General features: G+C 42.0%; 1 protein-coding gene across 2 annotated transcripts in view; it reads left to right on the forward strand.

Annotated features, from left to right (window-relative positions):
• Positions 1-2,605: 2,605 nt before the first annotated feature.
• SRPX (sushi repeat containing protein X-linked) overlaps positions 2,606-20,949 on the forward strand; it is a 103,664-nt gene continuing 85,320 nt past the window's right edge. Inside the window, exon 1 of one of the 2 annotated variants that reach the window (XM_072615170.1) lies at positions 2,606-2,927. In XM_072615170.1, the coding sequence (XP_072471271.1) occupies positions 2,855-2,927 (73 nt within the window). In that variant the 5' untranslated portion in view covers positions 2,606-2,854. The remainder of the gene's footprint in view (positions 2,928-20,949) is intronic. The other variant, XM_072615171.1, reaches the window with a different exon arrangement.

Consider the following 20,949-nt stretch of genomic DNA (forward strand, 5'->3'; position numbering starts at 1 on the left):
AGTGAAATGGTATGGGTGATGTCTTTTGATTTGTGTGTAAATTGGATTTAAGTGAGGCAGAGTTGCACGAAGTCGTCAGCCTCACTCTGTCCTCCAGAGTCATCATAGTCCAGTGGTAGGACAGAGTCAAGAAGGCTGGTGATGGCTCAGAATGTAATGGATGACCTTGGCATCTTCCGTGTCTAACTAAACTCTAAACGCTCCACATTGCCTGCTTCATCTGCCTTCATGGCCATTGGAACAAATTGTTCTCATCTGCCCATTCCACCAGACGAAGTCTTCACATGCTTGGGGTAGACACCCCCCTAACTCACCAAGGGTTTGAGAACCCTTGGTTTCTCTCAACATGGTTTGGCCCATCTGCCGAAATGGTTTACCAGGGTGTGGCTGCTGCGCCTGTTGCAGCTTCTTGGCGCCACAGGTGAGAGTTAGGTGGAATATGTGGACATCAAAAGTGGAAAGAGTCCAGAAAAGGGCTCGGCAGCCAACACACCAAAGGTATTGGTTCTCCCTGAACACAACCTACACCCTGACAGCCCTTGTACTATTCAGTGGCTATCACATCCCCTAGAAATCCCTTCTCCAGGCTAAATATTCCCAGTTCCTGAAGCCAAGATATATTGCAGACTCATGTTTTCATGTACTGGGGATAGGTATTTTAACAAGCTTAATCTGGTGGTGGATTTTTGTCTGTGCTGCAAAAAGAGTTGCTAGCAGATGTTGAGAAAATGAAATGATTGCCCATGGTCAGGTAGATGTAATACTCAAAACTTGAACTTAGGTCTTTTGATTTTTAAGTCCATTTTTTTTTCCTTCCTTCCTTCCTTCTTTCCTTCCTTCCTTCCTTCCTTCCTTCCTTCCTTCCTTCCTTCCTTCCTTCCTTCCTTCCTTCCCCTCTCTCTCTTTCTTTTTTCCTTTCTTTCTCTCTTTTTTCCTTTCTTTCTTTCTCTCTCTTTCTTTCTTTCTTCTTCACCATATGTATCCCCATTTCTAAAAGACCTTTCAGAGTAAAAGAGTAACGATTCACTTAAAAAAAAATACAAGCAAAAAAAATCCACCAAAAAGGTTAGTACAAAATATTCCCATGAGTGTATAAGTTTGAAGGAGTAACTAGAAATGGTGAGGAAGGAGATATCCTTAATAGGACAGAGCTTCTTGAAGAAGAAGATGAAGGACTAAAGAAGGTCCAGAGATAAGGACCTTGTGAGTTGCTTGGACAGTAGAGACCCGAGGTGAATGTGTCCCACATCTATTCAATGTCCCACAAAATTGCCTTTACCTTCACTGGGAGTGTAATGGGTTATTAGAGAATTTTTTGGTTTTGTGTTTGCTAAAACACATTTAAGAGTCAATTGCATTTTAAACATTTGTTTTTGTGGTGGAGGAAATAGGTATACCTGACACTCAGATTCTACTTTGAGTGCCTTTTCTAGAAGGGGTCTTATTATCACATTTTGAGGTAACCCTAGATTTACCATACCCTTGAATGTTAATCTGGAATGGAGACACAATAAGCCAGAGAAAAGCCTTACTCCCTTTTGGGGGTCAGCCTTGCTTACTGACATGAATCAAGCTCTATTTGAGCCCAGGCAAGGGGCCTTTGTGCAGGGGCCCTCCTGCGCCAGTTTCCACACAAACCAGCCTTCGAAGTTCACTTCCACGTACAATGAGGCTTAGTGAAGCAATAAAAAGGGTCATTTGAGGTTTACAAGAATATTTGCTTCACAACATGCCTGAGAGGTAGTAGAGCAAATATTATTTTCCCCTTTTACAGATGAAAAAAGTCAATCAAAGTTTTGCCACATCCTGCCCCTGTGAGTTTGGGTAAATCATTTATCTGTGCCACAATGACTTCAAACCTTATATTATCATTTGTTCTTTATATATTCTTTATCCACATAGAAAGACTTAAAAAGACTATCCCAACTGATTGTAAGCTCCTTGAGAGCAGGAATTTTGGGGGAGGGGTGATGTTTAGGTGGTGGCGGTGGCGGCTGTTTGTCGTTGTATCTTAAAGTATCTGACTGAGTAAGAGTAAGGGCTTAAGAAAAGCCTAGGACTGAATACTTTGACTAACTGATAGCAAGGGGAGCTGCTAAAGTCCGTTCAGAAGCTTGTTAAAATTTAATATAAGCATTTTTACCTTGGAAATCAATCAGCTCTACAAAGCAGGCTTGGTTTGTTTTGGTGATTGTTTAGACGTAGGAAATGTTAATGATGCAGACTGAATTTTTAAATGTGTAGTGCATACAGCTTTCCTCCCAGGGAGCCCATTGTCAACCATTTACCAGCACGTCTGGTAGTGGGAAGGCCAGCTAGGCGCTCATGAAGCTTATAGTATAGGGAGATAAAACGTATAAACAAGTAACTTCGAGACAAGGTAGAATGTTTAAGATCACTAGGTGGACAGAGCTCTGTGAACTTTTTAGACCCACCCAGAACTTTAACGTTTGATTCAATAGCTGTGAAAAAAATAGCTCCAAAGCCCTACCCTTTGGGGGGCACCTAGGTGGATACAGCTGCTGAGAGGATTCCCCCAGCCAGCATTTAGGGGGTGCTTTGGGGGGGAGGGGAGGGGGAAGACCGGCTTGGCTGGGACAGCAGCGGCGTCAGGAAGGGCTGCTGCTAAGGAGGAGGAGGCAGCAGAGGGGGATGCAGGAACCTTGAACTTCTCTGCCTTTGGAGGAGTGGGAGGAGGGAGAGAGGGAGGTGAAAGGGAGTGGGGAGGAGGAGTTTTCCAGCTCAGACCCACGTCTGCCGCTCCCCCCCCCCTTCCCTTCCTCTTCTCCTTGCTCCTCCAGCCCCCCTGGTGGAACCCACAGCGTCAGGAGGGAAGGAGAGCGGGCCGTGCACCATGGGCAGCTCCTCGGTCCGCCTGGCGCTGCTGCTGCTGCCCCTCCACGCCTGGCTCTGCCTCGGCTTCCCAGGTAGGAGCAGGGAGGCGGGGCAGCCGGGGAGCAGCCCCGGGCTCCGGACTCCGCAGGGGTACAAGGAGCTGCGGGTGCGGACGCTGTGCTAGAGGAGGCGCACGGGAGGGAGAGCAAAGTCCGCCGCCCCCGAGGCGGGCAGCGGGGCGCGGGGCAGGGGGCGCCGGGCAGGGGGCGCCGGGCAGCGGGGCGCCGGGCAGGGGGCGCCGGGCAGCGGGCGCCGGGCAGCGGGGCGCCGGGCAGGGGGCGCCGGGCAGCGGGGCGCCGGGCAGCCCGGCCCTCAGCCTTGGCCGAGCCCTGCTGGCATCTCGCGGCTCTCAGCCCCTTGGCCTCCCGGGGAAGGTTCTCCGTTCTGCCCGTGGCCTCCCCGGGCTGTGCTCCTGGGCACCCTCAGGCTTAGGGCAGCCAGCTTTTCATTCAAACTCTTGACGTGGGAGGCCAAGAGGAAACTTCTGACTGCTCCTCTCGGTCTGCAGCGATTTGGTTCCCCAGGGTCCGCAACACTTCCGGGGGCCGACTCGGGGAGACGATCCTGGGCAGGGGAAGAGGGGGACGGGTCTCTTTAGAAGTGCTTCGCCTGGCCCCTCACCCAGACACCCGCCTCTGTCTACTTTCCCCCTGCTGGGCACGGACCCACGGTGCCCAAACCAGGCAGAAGGGCAAGAGCTGGGATTCTGGACAGGAATGAAGATGGAAAGAGAGAGAGACCCCCTCCTACTGGCTATAGCCCTCCCCACGCAGGCATTTTGGGTCTTTTCTGAGGAAGGCTAAGGCAGATGTCTTAAGGGGTTCCACTTTAATTAAAAGTGGGGGGAGGCGCAGAGTGTATTTAAATCCACACACGTATCTGGTGTGGAGTGAGGTGAGGAGGACTCTGCCCGATTTGTCAGTTGCGTCCCTGGTATTTATTGGTTCCGGCTTGAAGTTGTGGAATACCCTGTTTGGAGCTGACCAGACTCCTGTTTCCAGCTGGCTGGCTGATCTGTGCTCCGTTTGCAAACAGCCTTGGGGATCCAGGATAGCCCAGATGGGATTTCCGTGCCAGAATGGTATAGAAACCCATGAGAGTGTTTTTATTTGGTGCCACTGGAGAGTAAGTAATCCCTTCAGGAACACTTAGGTGTCCATCCAGTATCTGTGGAAAGTGTAATTAATTCTATGTGACTTAGAAACAATCACAGTGATGCAAAGAGAAGTAAGCTTTTGCTTAAAGCTATATTCAAAAAAGGGCACAGCGCTGCAACTTCATCTTCAATTCCTTGTTTAAATGAGCAACCTGAACCTTAATATTTTCAAGCTGGTTTTCTGTATTTGAAGTGCTCTAGTGGAAAGAGCATTGGGTTTGTAGTCAGAATTCCCCTGTTCACCTATCTAGGCCATACTCTTAATATCTCTGTTTCTTGGTAAATCATTTCAGCAATTTTGGGCCCATTTTGGGCCTCATCTATAAAAAGAGTGAGTTGTGGTAGATGCTCTTTAAGCTTTAATTCCTATGAAATCAGTTGATCAAGAAAGTCTTGAAGGAGAGAAAATAAATCATGAAAGGGCTGCATTCACCCTGAGGTCTGAGTATGAGTAAGGGTATCCAATCAGTCAGGTCCTTAAGTATTTATTAAGTCCTACCATGTGTCAGGCACCATGCCAACCATTGAGGACAGAAAGAAAGATAAAAGACATTCCTTTCATTCAAGGAGCTAACAATGTAAAAGGGGGAGAGTTTTATAGGCTGATTTGGTATAGGGACAGCTAGATGGCACAGAGGATAGAGCACTGAGCCTGGAGTCAGGAAGACCTGGGTTCCAATCCAGCCTCAGACACTTATGAGCTGTGTGACCCTGGGCAAGTCTCTTAACTCTGTTTACCTGAGTTTTCTCATCTGTAAAATGAAATGAAGGAGGACAAGGCAAACCACCCCAGTACCTTTGTCAAGAAAACCCCAAAAGGGTCACAAAGAGTCTGACATGACTGAAAATGATTACAGAACTTGGTATTGGTATAATAGCAAGGTTTCATAAAATCACATCCCTCCTTTTTGCCTGTCCCCTATCCTGATATATGGATTTGATTGGGGATGACAGGAGCAAATGAGGATGGCTAGATAACGGTGACAATTGCAGCAGGCAGCGGGGTGGTACCATGGATATAGTCCCAGGGCTGAGGGAAGGAAGACATCTTCCTGAGTTCAAATCCCACTTCAGACACTTAACTGGCTGTGCGTCTCTGGGCAAGTCATTTAGCTCTGTTGATTTCCATTTCCTCATCTATAAAATGAGAGAAAGAAAGGATAAATCACTCCAGTATCTTTGCCCAGAAAACTCCAAAAGGCATCATGAAGACTCATGACTGAAAAACAAAGCAAAATTAACTAAACAACGACAAAAACTGTGACCAAACACTGGGTCCATTTTCCTGGTTCCGTGAGACAAGAAAAGTTTGAAACTCTTTGCTTTTAGACAAGCTATCTGGGCCTGAGTTCCATGTTCCAGGCTGAGTTCTATTTGTGGAAAGAGGTTCGCTTGTTACTCAAGGGTGCTGCCCATTTTACCTAGCTTTGTTGATGATAACAAAAAGCATCCCGACGGGTCAACAAGTCCACCTCGATCCTGACGTCATCAATTCTCTTCTGGGTGTTTTATTATTCCACATTGTTTCCTTTTTATATTTATTGGTATTTATTTATTGATCATTTTTTGCCAAGAGTAAACACTGTACCATATCCAACTATTTGTGGAGAACAGAGTTCATTCTACCAAAGATACATAACTAGCCCTCACTGAAATGAAGCAAATCAAGAAAGGTGGCAGTGTTTTGCAAATGAGCGGGAGCTCAAAGCTGAGTTCATATGATTGGATGTCATCCTGTAGAGCAGCGCTGCACAACCTGTGTCCTACCAAAGGTTTTCAGGCAGCAGTGAAAAATATAGAGGAAAACACCCTCTACATTTTTCAGGGCCCTTTAGAAATCCTTTCCCAGGCCTGTGAGCTATAAGTGTTTGCAGGCTGTTCAGGCCTGCTATAGAGAGAGGTGGAACTGAGGGATGGAAGGTCATTGTCTATAAGTTATAGAAGAGAATGTGCTCAGCACTTTTTTCCCCAAGGACATGGAAAAACCTCAAGAGTAGACATGGGTTAAACAAACCTTCTGATCCTGACAGTGGCAATCAGTATCACCTGGTGGTTAAACATAGCTTTAGAACTGAAAGAGACCTTCATCTGATCTAAACCCTTCAGTTTGCAGATGAAGAAACTGAGTTCCAAGGAAGTAAAACTACTTCTCAAAGTCACACAGACAGTAAGTAGTGCGTCTGAGATTCTAAATCCAGCATTTTTCTCTAATACCATGAACATTCTCACAAGGAAATAGCTGGTAGAGTCATCTTTATCCTACTATACCTCACTGAGCAGTGGCAATCCATAGGTGATGCCCTTAGGAGACATGCAAGTCATGTATGTTGGACCAGTCTCCATCCTGGCCAAAGATGTTTCATGTCTCCTAGCTGCCTAGCCAATGATTACCACACACCCTTCTTTCTTCATCCCCTACCAAAAGTCATCTGTCTGGCTCTCATGGTCTTCTGTTGTATTCAAGGTGATGACAAATGAGTTGAAGCCCTGGGAATAGAAATGAGAGAATGAGAGAAAGAGAGTGAGAGAGAGAGACAGACAGACAGACAAACAGAGACAGAGAAAGGGAGACAGAGACAGAGATAGACACAGACAGAGACATACATAAACAGAGAGAGAAACACAGAGACAGAGAAAGAGAGAGAGAGAGTAGCCACAGAAGAGAACCGAGAACAGACACTTGAGGTTGGGGGGAACCATATAAAGGGAAAAGAAAAAGAAATGAGGAGGAAGCAATGAAATCATTGAAAGAGTGGTTAAGAAATCTGGTGAATGTGATTTCTGAAGCCAGTTTGGGAAAAGAATATTCAGTTATGTTTGATAGTCAAGAAGATGGAGGTAAGTGATTTGACAGTGAAAAGGTCATTAGTAATGGAGAGACAATTTCATGGGAATGGCAGGGGCAGAAGCCATAGTGCAAGGGGCTGAAATGAAAATGAGGGAAATGAGGCTGGGGAACAAATGGCATTAGGTACAAAGAGATGGTTCAGAGTAGCTGAGGGAAGACTTTTTTAGGATTCTGGAGACCTAAGCTTTTTTGTAGGTAGATAGGAAGGTCCCAGGGAAGAAGGAAAGATTGGCAGTCATGATGGGTGAAAGATGAATTCCCTCACAAAGCATGGGAGATAGGGAATGACTGATTGTATGGGGTCTTGTAGAAGGTTATGGGGTGTTGTGGGAATGAAGAAAAAATGGTATCAAGGGCTTAAGGCACTGATGGAGCCTTGTTAAGGAGTAGGGAGGATATCTTTTCCTCTGTAACCAGAAGGAAGAAGTAGGAAATGGGTGACATTGATGAGAAGTTTTGGAGAGAAGAATTAGAGCTGAATGTTATCCCTCATTTCAGAGAAGTCAAAGGTTCAGTGATGAGACTATATGTATTTTAATATAAGCTTTTGGAGATCTATCTTTGCTTATACCTGAAGCAAGCAACTCCAAGGGGGAAAAGTGGGGGAAGATTTTCAGCCAGCCTGAAGAACCTGGAAATGTTTTGTTTGGGTCTTATATCAAACCATATAAGCAGCCTTTTAGTTCTGAATATTAGATGTCAGGATATGTTTGTAAAAGTCACTTAATAATAATATTGCATATAGTTTGGTGATCATTCTTGGTAAATGTGTCCATTAAGAGAGGAGAAGGAAGGTGATATAAAATAGTGGCTAGCTCTAGAAGTAGAAATTTAAAAAGTGGAGAATTTGGGTGGTATGTGTACATAGATACTATATATATATACATATAGAACCACATGTATGTATATATGTATGGGTATGATTATGCATGATATTTGTTCAGTGTATATGTCTATAAATACAAATATGTCTGTGTATTTATATACATGTGTATGTCTATACACAAAGAGCTCTGCTTCTGCTCAACCTTTCTCAATGTTATCATGCATTTTCTAGTTCTTCCTTCTAATCATAGAGGAAGAGGTATAACGCCCACTTTTTAACAAGGCTAAACCCTCTATCAGTGCCCATGACACCATCTTTCCTCCATCCCCAACTTTCTACAAGACCTTATACAATCAGTTACATCCTTATGCATTGCCAATACGTATACGTTATGTCTGGAGAAAGAGAGAGAGACAGAGATATGAGAATACAATTTGGTGACTTTAGTACTGTACAGTACCCATGTCATTTAATCAATTCTGATAACTCTCCTCCCCATCTTTGTGAATTCTCTATTTAGATTTCTGCTTCTTTAAATGTCTTGTATAGTTTTCCTTGTTTTTCTCCTCCATTTTTGAAGCCTTTAAAGAGATATAAAATATATATATAAGTTTTATATTTTTCAAAAGTTAGATTTTTGTTTTTATATTACTTATGTTTAAAAATGTATTCATTCCCCTTCCCTGCTCACAGAACAATCCCTTATAATAATGAATTTTTTAAAAATAGAGAAACAAGCAGTTTAGCAAAATTAACCAATGCATCAACTAAGTTTGACAGTATATGTAATTTTCTACACGCATAGGTCCCCATTTCTGTAAAGAAAAGAGAAAGATATATTTAGAATATAATAAAAGTCGTTAAAACTATAGAATATTAGAGCTGTAATAGAAATCACCTAGTCCCATCCTCATTTTAGAGATGAGGAAACTGAGGCAGAGAGAGAGTTTAGGTCGCTTACCCCAGGTCTCACAGTGAGCTGGTGTCACAGCATGGGTTAGAAGCTGGAACACTTGCATTCCAACCCAGTCCCTTTTCCACTATCTCGAGTCCTCATCAGACATTTGGAAACTTCAATGTAGGGCTTTTTATGCCTGGGGTAAGGGGAGTCAGGAAGGGACAGCCAGGGAGAGAGAAGCACCTAGAATGTGGCCATGAGTGTGTTGCCCTTTGATTTTGGGCTAAGGACAAATCCCTGGTCAACTTTTCCTAGTTATGGCTCTGAAAAATCCTTGGTGACATTGCCCCCACGCGAGGGTGAGGAAAGCTCCTTTGGCTTTAAGAGTGTTTTTAGAGGTAGCTTGGTAGTATAATGGAGCACTGAGCCTAGAGTAAGGAAGACCTAAGTTCAAATGTAACCTTGGGTACTTACTAGCTGTGTAACCCTGTACAAGTCATTTAACCTCTGCTGTCTCAGTTTCCTCAGTTGTAAAATGAAGAAGACAACAGAAGGGGTTGTGAAAAGAAGGATTTTAGGTGAGTAATTTTATATATTTATGGCAGGATATTATGCAATAATTATTCCCTAGAATCAAAAAACTGTAATCTCCCAGGGTTGTTACGAGAATCGAATGAGATATTTCTAACATGTTTAACACAGTGCCTGGAACAGAATAGGCTCTTAATAAATTCCTGTTTCCTTTCCTTCCTGTTTTAAAATAAAATACGAGCAACCTCCTGTCCAGTGGTAAGTCCAGATCCCCAGTCCATGCAGACTAGGTCCAAGGCTGTTACAGTCCATGAGAGACTTCCTAAAGTCTTGCCAGAATGAAGAAAATATGCAGATTTTGCTCTGTTTAGCAATTCAGGAAAACAGAAGAGGGCAGTGATTATTATTTTAACAAAACAAAATCATAACAAAGCAGCTGTACAAAATGACACATTTGGATGTAGCCATTAGAGAGGGAGCACCTGATTGAATAGATACAATTAAAGTCTTACCTGCAACAGGCTAGAAATTTCTGTCTGTGTTTAAACCCTGCTACCACTGCACAGACCCAGACCCCAGCACTAAGCAAAGGGCCTTCTGGTGGAAGGGGCTTTCATGTCACATGTTCTTTCCCAATGACAATTTGGATGCAGTATGTCACTGGCAACGATTGACACTGAAGCAGTGGGTATCTCCCATTCTGATGGTCCCAGTCCCCTTGTTGGAGGGACCAGATACTGGTGACCACAGCAGAGAGAAAAGCGTGCCATGTGAATCCAGGGCAATGTAGGAGCTGTGGCTTCCTGGCTCCCAAAGCTGATTTTCGGGCCATGAACATACTCTTTTAAGCAATAGCTAGTCCGCTGGGGGCTGTAAGATGAGAAACTGACTGCAGTCATGAGCTGGAGTTGGCATTTATCATTTTATTGGCCACTTATTCTGCTTCATTCCCTTCCAATGAGGCTGAATGTTTCTCTAGCTAAACACAGAGATGCTTGTGCCAAGTTCCCTTTCAAAGGAGCACAGTGCCCTGTGAATGACAGGCACTTAAAAATGCATTGAACTGAACTGAACAAGACAACAGAAACTGGTTGTGGAAAGAGAGAAAGATATTAGGCAAGTAACTTTAATATTTATGGCAGAGTGCAATATTTATTCCCTAGAACAGGGGTAGGGAACCTGAGGCCTTGGGGCCACCGCACTTGAGGACCTAGAGAACCACATGTGGCCTCAAGGCCTCAAGTTCCCCACCCCTGCTAGAATCAACAAGTATCTTTCCAACCAAATTCTGGTTGTCAGAAAGCTAAGGATTCACTTTCAGGATAATAATTTAAGAACAAACATAAGCAAAACAAAACAAAACAGACTTTCTCCCCTATCTGAAAGCTTGGGGAGTTTCTTCTGTGGATCCCTTTGTTCTAGGTTATGACTGATACCCATCCTGCCCATTCTTACCCATTGCCATTTTTTTCCCACAAGACTGGGTTCCAGAGACTCTCTCATGGAGATATAAATGTTGCTTCTTCCCACACTCAGCTTCTGTTCTCTCAAAATGAAATTGGGGCACACCCCAGAAATTTATTTTCTGCCATAGACTTAGAAATATAGAATCACAGAATGGGAAAGGAACTTTTAGAAAGAATTCAATCCAATCTACTCATTTTACAGATGAGAAAACTGAGACCCAGAAAGGTCAAGTGATTTGTCCAAAGCCAGAGTGGCAAACTCTGTGGCAAGTTCTTTTCTTTCTAAATTGTAAGCAATAATTATTTTAACAGAGCAAACACGCAGCTTCCACTGTGTGACCTCCACTTTCGCTCCTCTCTTTCACTTAAACTTCTTTTTACATCCTGTGTTATCTAGCCCTGAGAAAACCAGTCAATGGGTTTGCTACATGAGCAGGTATGCAGTTTCCTAACCATTTTGCTCTCTCGTTTTGTTTTTTATTTTTTGGGTTTTTTTTTTTTTTACCATCTGACTAGGAATATTTTCATCTCGAAAGCCTGATGTTAATACTGCTTACTTTTCAGAATCTCACTGGCATTGTTTCAACACAGTCATCGTTACAGAAGATCATCTGGGAGGGGGCTGCTGTCTTAGGGATCTGGCAGCAAAACTTCGACTGATTTTGGGAGTGTGCTAATTGCTAAACTTGTATGCTTAAGAATCCCAGGTTTGATTGTCAGTATTTGAGTAATTGGTTATCCAGTTATGCAAATGAGATCACCGGAGTTAGCAGTCATTCTAAACCCTTCTTTATACAGATGAGGAAACGGAGGCCCAGAGAAGCTATATGACTGACCCAGGGTCACACAGTCAGGAAGTAGCAGAGACAGGACAATCTGGCATTTTTTCCAGCACACTAAGCTGCCAGCTTGCCAGATGACCTTTTTGACTGGATTTCTTCATTTTGGGAATTGCATTTGTGTTATAACTTCATGCTCTGTATTCGCTATCTCTTGTCAAGGAGGAGAGCAGGATGGCATAGTGGGGAAAACTCTGAACCAGGAGTCAGGAGAAGTGAGTTTGAATATTGATTCCGGGCTGCCAAGTGGTTGGGTGACTTTGGGCAAGTCACTGTCTCTCTTTTGACTTCAGTTTCCTTAATCCTAAGAATCAGTATTGGACTAAATGAATTTCTAAGATCTCTTACAGCTTTAATAGTCTCTGAAATTCTGTAAAGTATCATTTTGTCAGACAGATCATATAGAGAATCACAGACTTAGAACTAGGAAGGATGTTAGAGATCAGTGAGTCCAAATGCCTATTTCTAACATAATAAGTAAGATTTTCATTTATTATCTTTTTTATCCTCATAGGAGATAGTTTTATCACTACTCTAATCTACCTTTATATGTCCTTTATTTATAGTACAGTATCTGGCATATAATTGAACATAAGATACTTGAGAGCAGGAATTATTCCCTTTTTAGTTTTGTTTTTTTTTTATCTTCAGTACTTAGCATTAGGATGCACCATGTAGAAGTTGATTGTTGAATTAAATATCCTAGCAGAGACAGTAATTCTAGAGATGCCCTCTCTGTATTTTGCTGCTTAGCCTTGTCTGACTTTTCATGACCCTTTTGGGGTTTTCTTGGCAAAGATACTGGAGTGGCTTGTTATTCCTTCTCCAGCTTGTTTTACAGATAAGGAACCTGAGGAAAATATGATCAAATGACTTGCCCAGGATGACATAGCTAGTAAGTGTCTGAGGTCAGATTTGAACTCAGGCAGATGAGTTTTCCTGACTCCAGGCCTGCCACTCTGTCCACTGAGCCGCTTAGCTGCCCCATCTTGCCTATTATAGGTGTAAATAACAAATATTTATTGATGGAATGACTAGAGCATTTTCATGGAATAAAACTACATCTTTGCACAAGGTACAATATATTCAGAACTGCCAAAACTAAAAATCTTATAAAAATAACACTACAGAGTGCCAGATGAGACCTGTAATGTGCAGAATAAAAGCTTCTTTTGGGCAAACAAGAAGCCACAGTATTATTAATTTGTGAGATAACTTGGATATCAAGTCAGGCTAGAGCATTATTCCAGGTGACTTAGAGACTCTTAAGAACTTTTTCAGCAGAATTTTCAGATGGAGATTTAAGAGAGGTTTGTATAAGGAACATCACTCACTGTTGGGATAGCTAAGCACCCGTTTTCCAAGAAGTAATTGTTTGCACCTGGTTGTTCTAGTTTCACAAAGCACTCTGGGCTCTGGACCTCAGGGGATTCATTCCAGAGCCCCATGATTCACTCACCCATCATTTCTTTAGGCTCTGCTGGATGCTTCTTTAGCCAGTGCTCTCCGGGAAGCTGATACATGACTCTGGACATGATGGCTCAGATTAACCCAGAGGTTTGGGGTTATAGAATCCTTGGATGGCTTTATTATTGTTTGTGTTTTAATCACATAAAAAATGATGGCCCCAAACATAGAACTGGAAGGCAGAGAGAAATGTTCACTCAGATGGGCCACTTTATTTGAAAAGAAATTCTGAGGTCAGTCCACAGAATTTCTTCTGCCCTCCACATCTGCAGCCTCTCCTGCCCATATGGCAATTGCTTGATCATCTCTTAGAATTATAGGATCATAACTCAGGAGCTGGAAGGGACCTGGGGGACATCTAGTCTAGCTTTCTCATTTTATAGATTAGGATTTCCTTCACTTTCCCAGTCCACTCATTTTCAGTGAATATCATGTCAATACTGATTTTATTTCTGGCTTCTATAATAGTGATTCTGAATTGTCATGTAACAAAGTGTGGTCTAAATGCCTCGTTAAGTTTTATGTTAAGAATTTTTGGGCAGTTTGGCTGAGACCTCAATACCCAGTGAGGTATGGTAAGGGAGGGGTACCATTTGACCCAGTCCACCCCCTCGATTCTCTTACAGAAATCTACACCACAAGGAACTGTGGTACATATTGGTGTCATGGGGGTTTACATGGGCATTATTCAGAGGAACTGTATCAGACTTGTTGCCAGTGACTAAGCATTGGTGAGACATTGTTTTCTTTCTCTTGGCCAGATGGACAGTGTAATCCTCAAAAAGGATGTTTTCATTTGATTTGAGTATATGGTATTTGTTTAGGGCATTTATAGAATCAATTCCTGATTTCTTTCATGCCTTGGGGTACTGGGGCCATAGACCTAATACTTAGATTAGGAATACTTCTTGCCGTATGTCAGCAATCCCCCCCAATCCCCCCAGCTGCTGTTCTTTGGTTATAAGAAAGGAAATGCTTCAGAAAGTCACACTCAGGTATGCATCAGCCAATAGAGCCTGGGACCAGATCCCATCCCAAGAAATTCTGTAGTGATTTATACAATATGATTTCTCAACTCACTCTCATAATCAGAATCTCTGTCTGGAGATTTCTACTCTCCTGAATGTAAAACAGACTAAGGATTAAAACTTTATGGTTAACTCTTATGAAAGACATTTGGGGCTCAAAAGAATGAATAAAAAACATAATTAGAACTGTCCAAAAATAGAACAGGTGATCTTGGGAAGTAGTAAGTTCTCAAATGTGTATCAGCTTGTTTAGAATTGTTGTAGGAGGGTTCAAGCTTAAGTTGAATAGTGGACTAGATTGAATCAATTAAATGGTTGACTTTCTGGTCCCTTTAAATTCTGGGAGTGTATTTTTCTATAAAATTACAGGAAGAGGTGGACACTAGATATCACAAGAAACATTTATTTAGCATCTGCTTTGCCCTAAGCGCAGTATTAAGCTTTAGGGAAGTGTAGAAAAGCAAAACACAGTCCCTGCCCATAAGAAGCTTACAGTGTAATAATGGTGAAAGACATGCAAATAACTTTGCATGAACAAGATATATATATGTATATATATATGATAAAATGGAGACAATTCCAGAGTGAAGGCATTAGTTTTAACAGAGATTGGGAGAAGCTTTCTGTAGATGGTTGGATTTTATCTGGGTCTTGAAGGAAACCAAGGAGGTCAGAGGGCAGAGATGAGGAGGGAGAGAATTCTAGGCATGGGAGACAGCCAATGAAAAGCAATGGCTTTGGAGATGTACTGTGGTAACAGCAAAGACCCCAACATACACAGGAGAGTCTGCTGTATAGATTCTTAGATCTGCATTTCTAAAAGGAAAGCAACTTTTGAGGGGTCAACAATCTACTTTAATCAAGCATATATGTCATTCACTTAGGTCAGGGAAAAAAGTCAGCACCCTGAACTTCAGATAAAATACAGAGAAACAAAAATCAACCAATAGACAGGGCTTCCAACTGTCTGATTGTAAGCAATACATACACCACAGATCAACAGACAGATCCCAGAGAGAGAAGCATCAACATCTGAGTTTTAATGGGAGGGGGGGGGGGCAGGGGTTTCCTTAGTGGCTTCCCAGAGTCTCATCTGGCCAAACACCTCCAATGAGTAATCCCCAAAGTAAAACCTCACTTCATACTTTTCAGAGCCAGAGGGCATCACAACCCTTCAGAACTAGTGCATTAGAAATTAGCAAAAGGTGTGGGCCTCCCCTAATCAAGCTTCCCTTAATGGGCAGGCTCATCAATGGATGGAGAAGATCTTTAACTCTCTAATTAACATGACAAATGTCCTATGCAAAGAACAGCAGAGACCCAGTGACACTGATCATAGGGTATGGCATGGTGGTTGTGGTGGAGGGTGGCAGGGATGTAAGGTGTAAAAAGACTGGAAATTAGGAAGGGGACCTTGTTATGAAAGGTTTTAAAAACCAAAGTATTTTTTATTTCATCCTAGATGTAATGAAGAGCCAATGGAGTTTATTGAATGGAGGGGTGACTTGATGGGTGATCAGGAAATTCTTTATAGAACATAACTTTGATAATCTAAAGGAAGGTAGACTGGAATGGGAAACAATTTGAGGCAAGGAGACCAACAAGCAAGCTATTGCAATGGTCCACGTGTGAGATGGTGAGGACCTACATTAGGGTGGTAGTAGTGTCCAAGGAGAGAAGAGAGTATGTGAAAGATGTTATAAAGATAGAATAGATAAGATCTGGTACCCTATTGGATATGGAAAGTGAGAAGGAATGAGGATTTGGAAATGACACTTTGATTATATTTTTCTTCCCTTGTCTGTCTGCCATCTATGATATGCACATTCGTTATGGTACAATAAGGTTTGGTTATCCTAGAAAATTGGGATGAGTGTGAATATTCAATGACACCTATAAAATTCTGGCATTGTTTTTCACAGGAAATGAAAAGCCGCTGACCCTAGATTTGTGGTCTACTCTACTTTGCACTCTACTTTAGAGGTCCTCTGTCATTGCAGATGATGTGGCTACTTTAGTTTTCACATGACTTCGTGTATCTGAGCATGCTGACCACAGAGAACAGCTCCTCATCCATACAGGGCACTCAAGGATTCCCATCTGTTGGGCAGCATGCAGTCTTGGTCCACTGTTGGTGTTTTTTTCCATCTAAGTTTATGGGAGTGATGGACGTGCTAATTACAACATTTTCTTTTTGTGTGGATGATCTAGGGTTATCTCTCATCCTTACTCTTCCTCAAACAAAATACTCTTTTTCCTTGTGCTCTGGGCATTTTCTCTGATTGTCCCCCATGTATGGAATGTTCTTCCTCCTCATTTTTGCCTCCTAGCTTCCTTCAAGTCTAAGTTAAAATCTCACCTCATGTAAGACACTTTACCCAATCTGCCTTAATACCTTCTCTCTGGCATCATCTCCAATTTGTTTGTCTATATTTTGTTTGTACACAGTTGTTTGCATGTTATCTGCCCCATTAGCTCCTTAAGGGCAAGGACTGTTCTGTCTTTCTTTGTATCCCTAGCACTTAGTCCAATGTCTGGTGTGTAGTAAGTGCTAAATAAATGTTTACTGGCTGATTGATTGTCCCCTTAGACTGAATAATTGATTTTTTATACCTCATCATATTCAGAAGCATGCATATTAATATTTCCATTCACATACCAATGCTTCATTGTGGGGGGTGGTCATTTTAGGCTACTTATAGAGACTAAGTGAGATTACTTGGGTTTCCTTCCTCATGTAGCCTCTGATGAGACAGAAATCTAATATTGGCACTTATCATACTTCTGAGAACTTTGGATTCCATAACACCTCAACTCCAATCTTCTTAATGTGAATCTTTCCAGGAAACGATGGCATTTGATTTTAGTCCTATGCTTATGTAGGAAAAGACCCTCAGCTGAGGTTAGGAGAATTTCATTCTGGCCCTAATTTTTTTAGTAATCTTTTGTGTGACCTCAAGCAATTTGCTTACACTCCTTTAATCTCAGTTTCTACATTTTGCAAATGAGGTGTGTGTGTGTGTGTGTGTGTGTGTGTGTGTATTAGATGATCTGGAAGTACCTTCTAGATATAGTCTTCTATAATTCTTATTTGGCATCATCCACTTCAGGGATAAGTGATATAAGAGCAGACTTTATCCTGAAAAACACTGACAAGAGTTTGCTTGTTAACCAGAGTTTGTTTATTATCATGATTCCCCCACATTGGAACCTATAATTCACTTCCAAGACCAGGAGAGTGATACATTAGCTTTTTTATAACTTACATCTCAATGTCACAAGCTTCCAGTTGACCAATTCTGATTTTTAAGGAGTTATTTTCTTCACTGATTTTTGTGTGTTTGTGTGCTTCTTTTTAGCAAGCTGTTAGTTCTCTTTTCAAAATTCCTTTTCATTGCTCTTATATATTTTCTAAATTTTTCTATTGCTTTTATTTGATTTTTAAGTATTTTTTTGTTCTTTTAAAAAAATCTTTAACTCTCCTCGGAATTCTTGTTGGACTTATGCCCAATCTGCATTTTTTGTTGTTGATGTTTTGCTTGTAGGTGTTTGTAAGTCATTGGTGTCTTCTAAGCGTGTGTCTTGAGCTTCCTTGTCACCATAGAAGATTTTTATGGTCAGGTTCTTTTTCTTTATTGTTTGCTCATTTTCCAGCCTACTTTTTGACTTTGGACTTTTTATTAGAGGAGGGTTCTGCTCACCTCCAGGATTTAGGAGAATGTCTGGCTTGAGTGTCTGTCTACTATGACCTTCTCCTGCTTTCATAACTCAGTTGGAACCTGTAAGTTCTTCATGTTTCCAATGGTGTGTGATTGGGAAAAACTCTGTGCACTGCCCCCCTAGTCCTTATATAGATAAGGTCCCCACTCCCTTGAGACTGCAGTGTTCCTCTCTGCCCTGGAACTGTGATCCAGTACTGGGTAGTGGACAATAGTGTTGCTAGATGGCTTTATTCCTGCTCCCAATGCTAGTACAGAGGTCCCCTGCGATTTCTCTCTGTTCAACCATTCTGTCATCCTACCTTCCCTGGGCACTGGGATGAACCCTGCAGATGCTATCATAGCTGTAGCCTAGTGCCACTTTAACTTCTGGGATACCCTTCTGCCAGGCCTAGAGGCCTGTATTGGGCTACCCGAGTCTTTCTTACCTGTCCCAGGTCTTCGGTTGGCCAAACCGGATGCACATATGAGAGAAAGGACGTTCCAGAGTCGAACAAGGGTTGAGCTTTATTACAGGGTTTCGGTTACAAGTGCAGGGGGGTCTTCCTTAGGAGGAAGAGGGGGAGATTTCCTAAGGAGGCTAAGCTTAAGGGATTGGAAGTAGAAGTACAAGCGGGGAGAGAGGGGGAGGGGAGAGAGGAAAGAAAAGAAGCGGAGCCCTACTGTCCTCTTTGGCTCCACACGTGCTAAGAGAGAGCTTTCAGGCTTCCTCAATCCTACTTAACCTTCAGCCGCACAGTTTGCATCTCAATACCGTGCTGTTAGGTAACTAGGTGTGCTCCAATCCGGGACGACCTCGAGGGCAGGGAGACTCCACCCATCACGTATCTCCCGGGGAGAGGCAGAAATACCCGAGCTAGCCGAGCTAGCTCAGTCTGACCTTCTCGAACCCCGGCTGTTCATGGAGGGCCTCGTAAGACTCTAAGATTTAGAAGTCCCACTTTTACCCGCCCGAGACCGTCCATACGGATTTGAGCTTCCAATCCCAACACCCTTCCTTCTTTCCTCCTTCTCTCTCTCCCTCTCTCCCTCTCTTTCTTCCTCCCTTCTTTTCCTTCACTCACAGTATAGTATCTACATGATGACCTAGCCTTTCACCATTACTATGCAGCACAATTAATTAAAAATAATTTTGGGGGGGGGGAGGGAATTGGTCTTGCAACCCTTGTAGAGAGCTTCTAGTGAAGAATTTCATCTAGATGGAAACCCAGGCACTTAAATCCTTAGAGAATTGCCTAGGAGCACTGAGAAATTCAGTGAATTGCCCATTTACACAATCATTATAAAGGCAGAACCTAAATCCAGGATTTCCTGCCTTCCTTTGAGGTAGCCTTTTTTATCTACTCTCTAATACTGCTTCTTATCTACTCTAACTCTTTGTGACCCCATTTGGGGTTCTCTTGGAAGAAACACTGAAGGGGTTTGCCATTTCCTTCTCCAGCTCATTTTACAGATGAGGAAATTGAGGCAAACAGGGTTGAGTGACTTGCCCAGGGTCACACAGCTAGTGTCTGCAGCCAGATTTGAACTCAGGAAGATGAGTCTTCCCAACTCCAGGCCCAGAACTATATCTACTGTACCACCTGGCTGCCCCCTTGGTGAATAATCTTGGAAAAAACTCAAGTTCATTCTAGTTATTAATTAGTAAGTGTATTCACTGAGGTTTCAGTAACTTTAAAAGTGTCAAACTGCTTTGATAGATGGATTGCTATCTAGCTTGATTAAATGTTTCTTAAACACTTGATACATGTCATGAATTGTTGTAAGCTTTTGGAGATGGAAGTACAAGCCAGAAAGTCCTTATCCTCAAGAGGCTTACATTTTGAAGTGGGGAGTAGAGGGAGGTAAGGGGAGAAAAAAAGTGTAATGTGACTTGAGGGTGAAGGAAGGGAAAGAAAGGGAAATAGAAGCCTGATAGCCAGTTGTGGAAATGCTATGGAGGTTTGGAAATAGACAAAATTCAGTCAAAGCTGATTTGTCAGAGCCCGGGGTGTTTCCATAGGCAGAGTAAGGCTCTGATGAGGAGATAATAGCCTGAGTGGGGATGGCATGTCACCTAAATGATTATGAAATATGAGGGAATTTGGTCCTAAAGGTGCTGGTGAATTTCTTCTATATTAAAATATGATATCCAGGTTTCTTGTTTGGTTATGGTTTTCAGGGTTTCTAATAATTCTATTTTCTTAAAAAATATTATTTTATTTATTTCATTAAATATTATATGTAAAATTTTTTTAAACTTTCATTTTTAAAAATTTTGTGTCCCAAAATTTCCCCGTCTTTCTGCCCTTCCCCCTGAAAAGGCAGCAATATGATATTGATTATACTTGTGGAATCATGCAACATATATTTCCATATTAGCCATGCTGCAAAAGAAAACACACATACACATAAGAAAATAGAGTTTAAAAAAAAGCATATTTCAAACTGCACTCACAGTTCATCAGTTCTGTCTCTAGAGGAACATAGAAGTTTTCATTGTGGGTCCTTTGGAATTGTTTTGGATCATTGCCTTGATAGTTACATCTTTCATGGTGGATCATCTGTACAGTGTTGCTGTTAATGTGTACAATATTCTCCAGGTTCTTCTCACTTCGCTTTGTGTCAGTCCATCTACTTGCTCATCATTTATTATAGCACTTGTTCAGCTATTCCCCAATGGACATCCCCTAAATTTCCAATTCTTTGCCACTGCAAAAAGAGCAGCTATAAATATTTTGTACAAACAGACCCGTTTCCCTTTTCTTTGATCTCTTTGGGATATATAACTAGTAGTGGTATTGCTGGGTCAAAGTTTGATAGCTCTTTAGGTATATTTCCAAAATGTTTTTCAGGATGGTTCAACTCCACCAACACTGCATGAGTATCTCAATTTTTCCATACCCTCTCCAACATTTGTTTTCTTTTCTGTCATGTTAACCAGTCTCATGGGTATAAGGTGGTACTTTGGAAATGTTTGAATTTCTATCTCTCTATTAATGCTTTAAAACAATTTTTTTCATATATGATAATTAGTGGCTTTGATTTCTTCTTCTGAAAATTACTTGTTTATATCCTTTGATAATTTATCAGTTGAAGAATGCTTCTTTTTTTTCTTTCCATTTTTAACACAGTTCATATCACGTAACACACTTTTGGTCAGGTGATATTTCTTTTAAAGCATTTACAGTATACACCACAAATGGATTTTTTTTAACATTAACCAGCTGAGACACAAATAAAAACTATGTGTGCTAACTTCATAAGCCCTTGACCTAATTGTCTCCACATTATTAC

Source organism: Notamacropus eugenii, chromosome 5 (assembly GCF_028372415.1).
Source record: "Notamacropus eugenii isolate mMacEug1 chromosome 5, mMacEug1.pri_v2, whole genome shotgun sequence".
NCBI lineage: Eukaryota > Metazoa > Chordata > Mammalia > Diprotodontia > Macropodidae > Notamacropus > Notamacropus eugenii.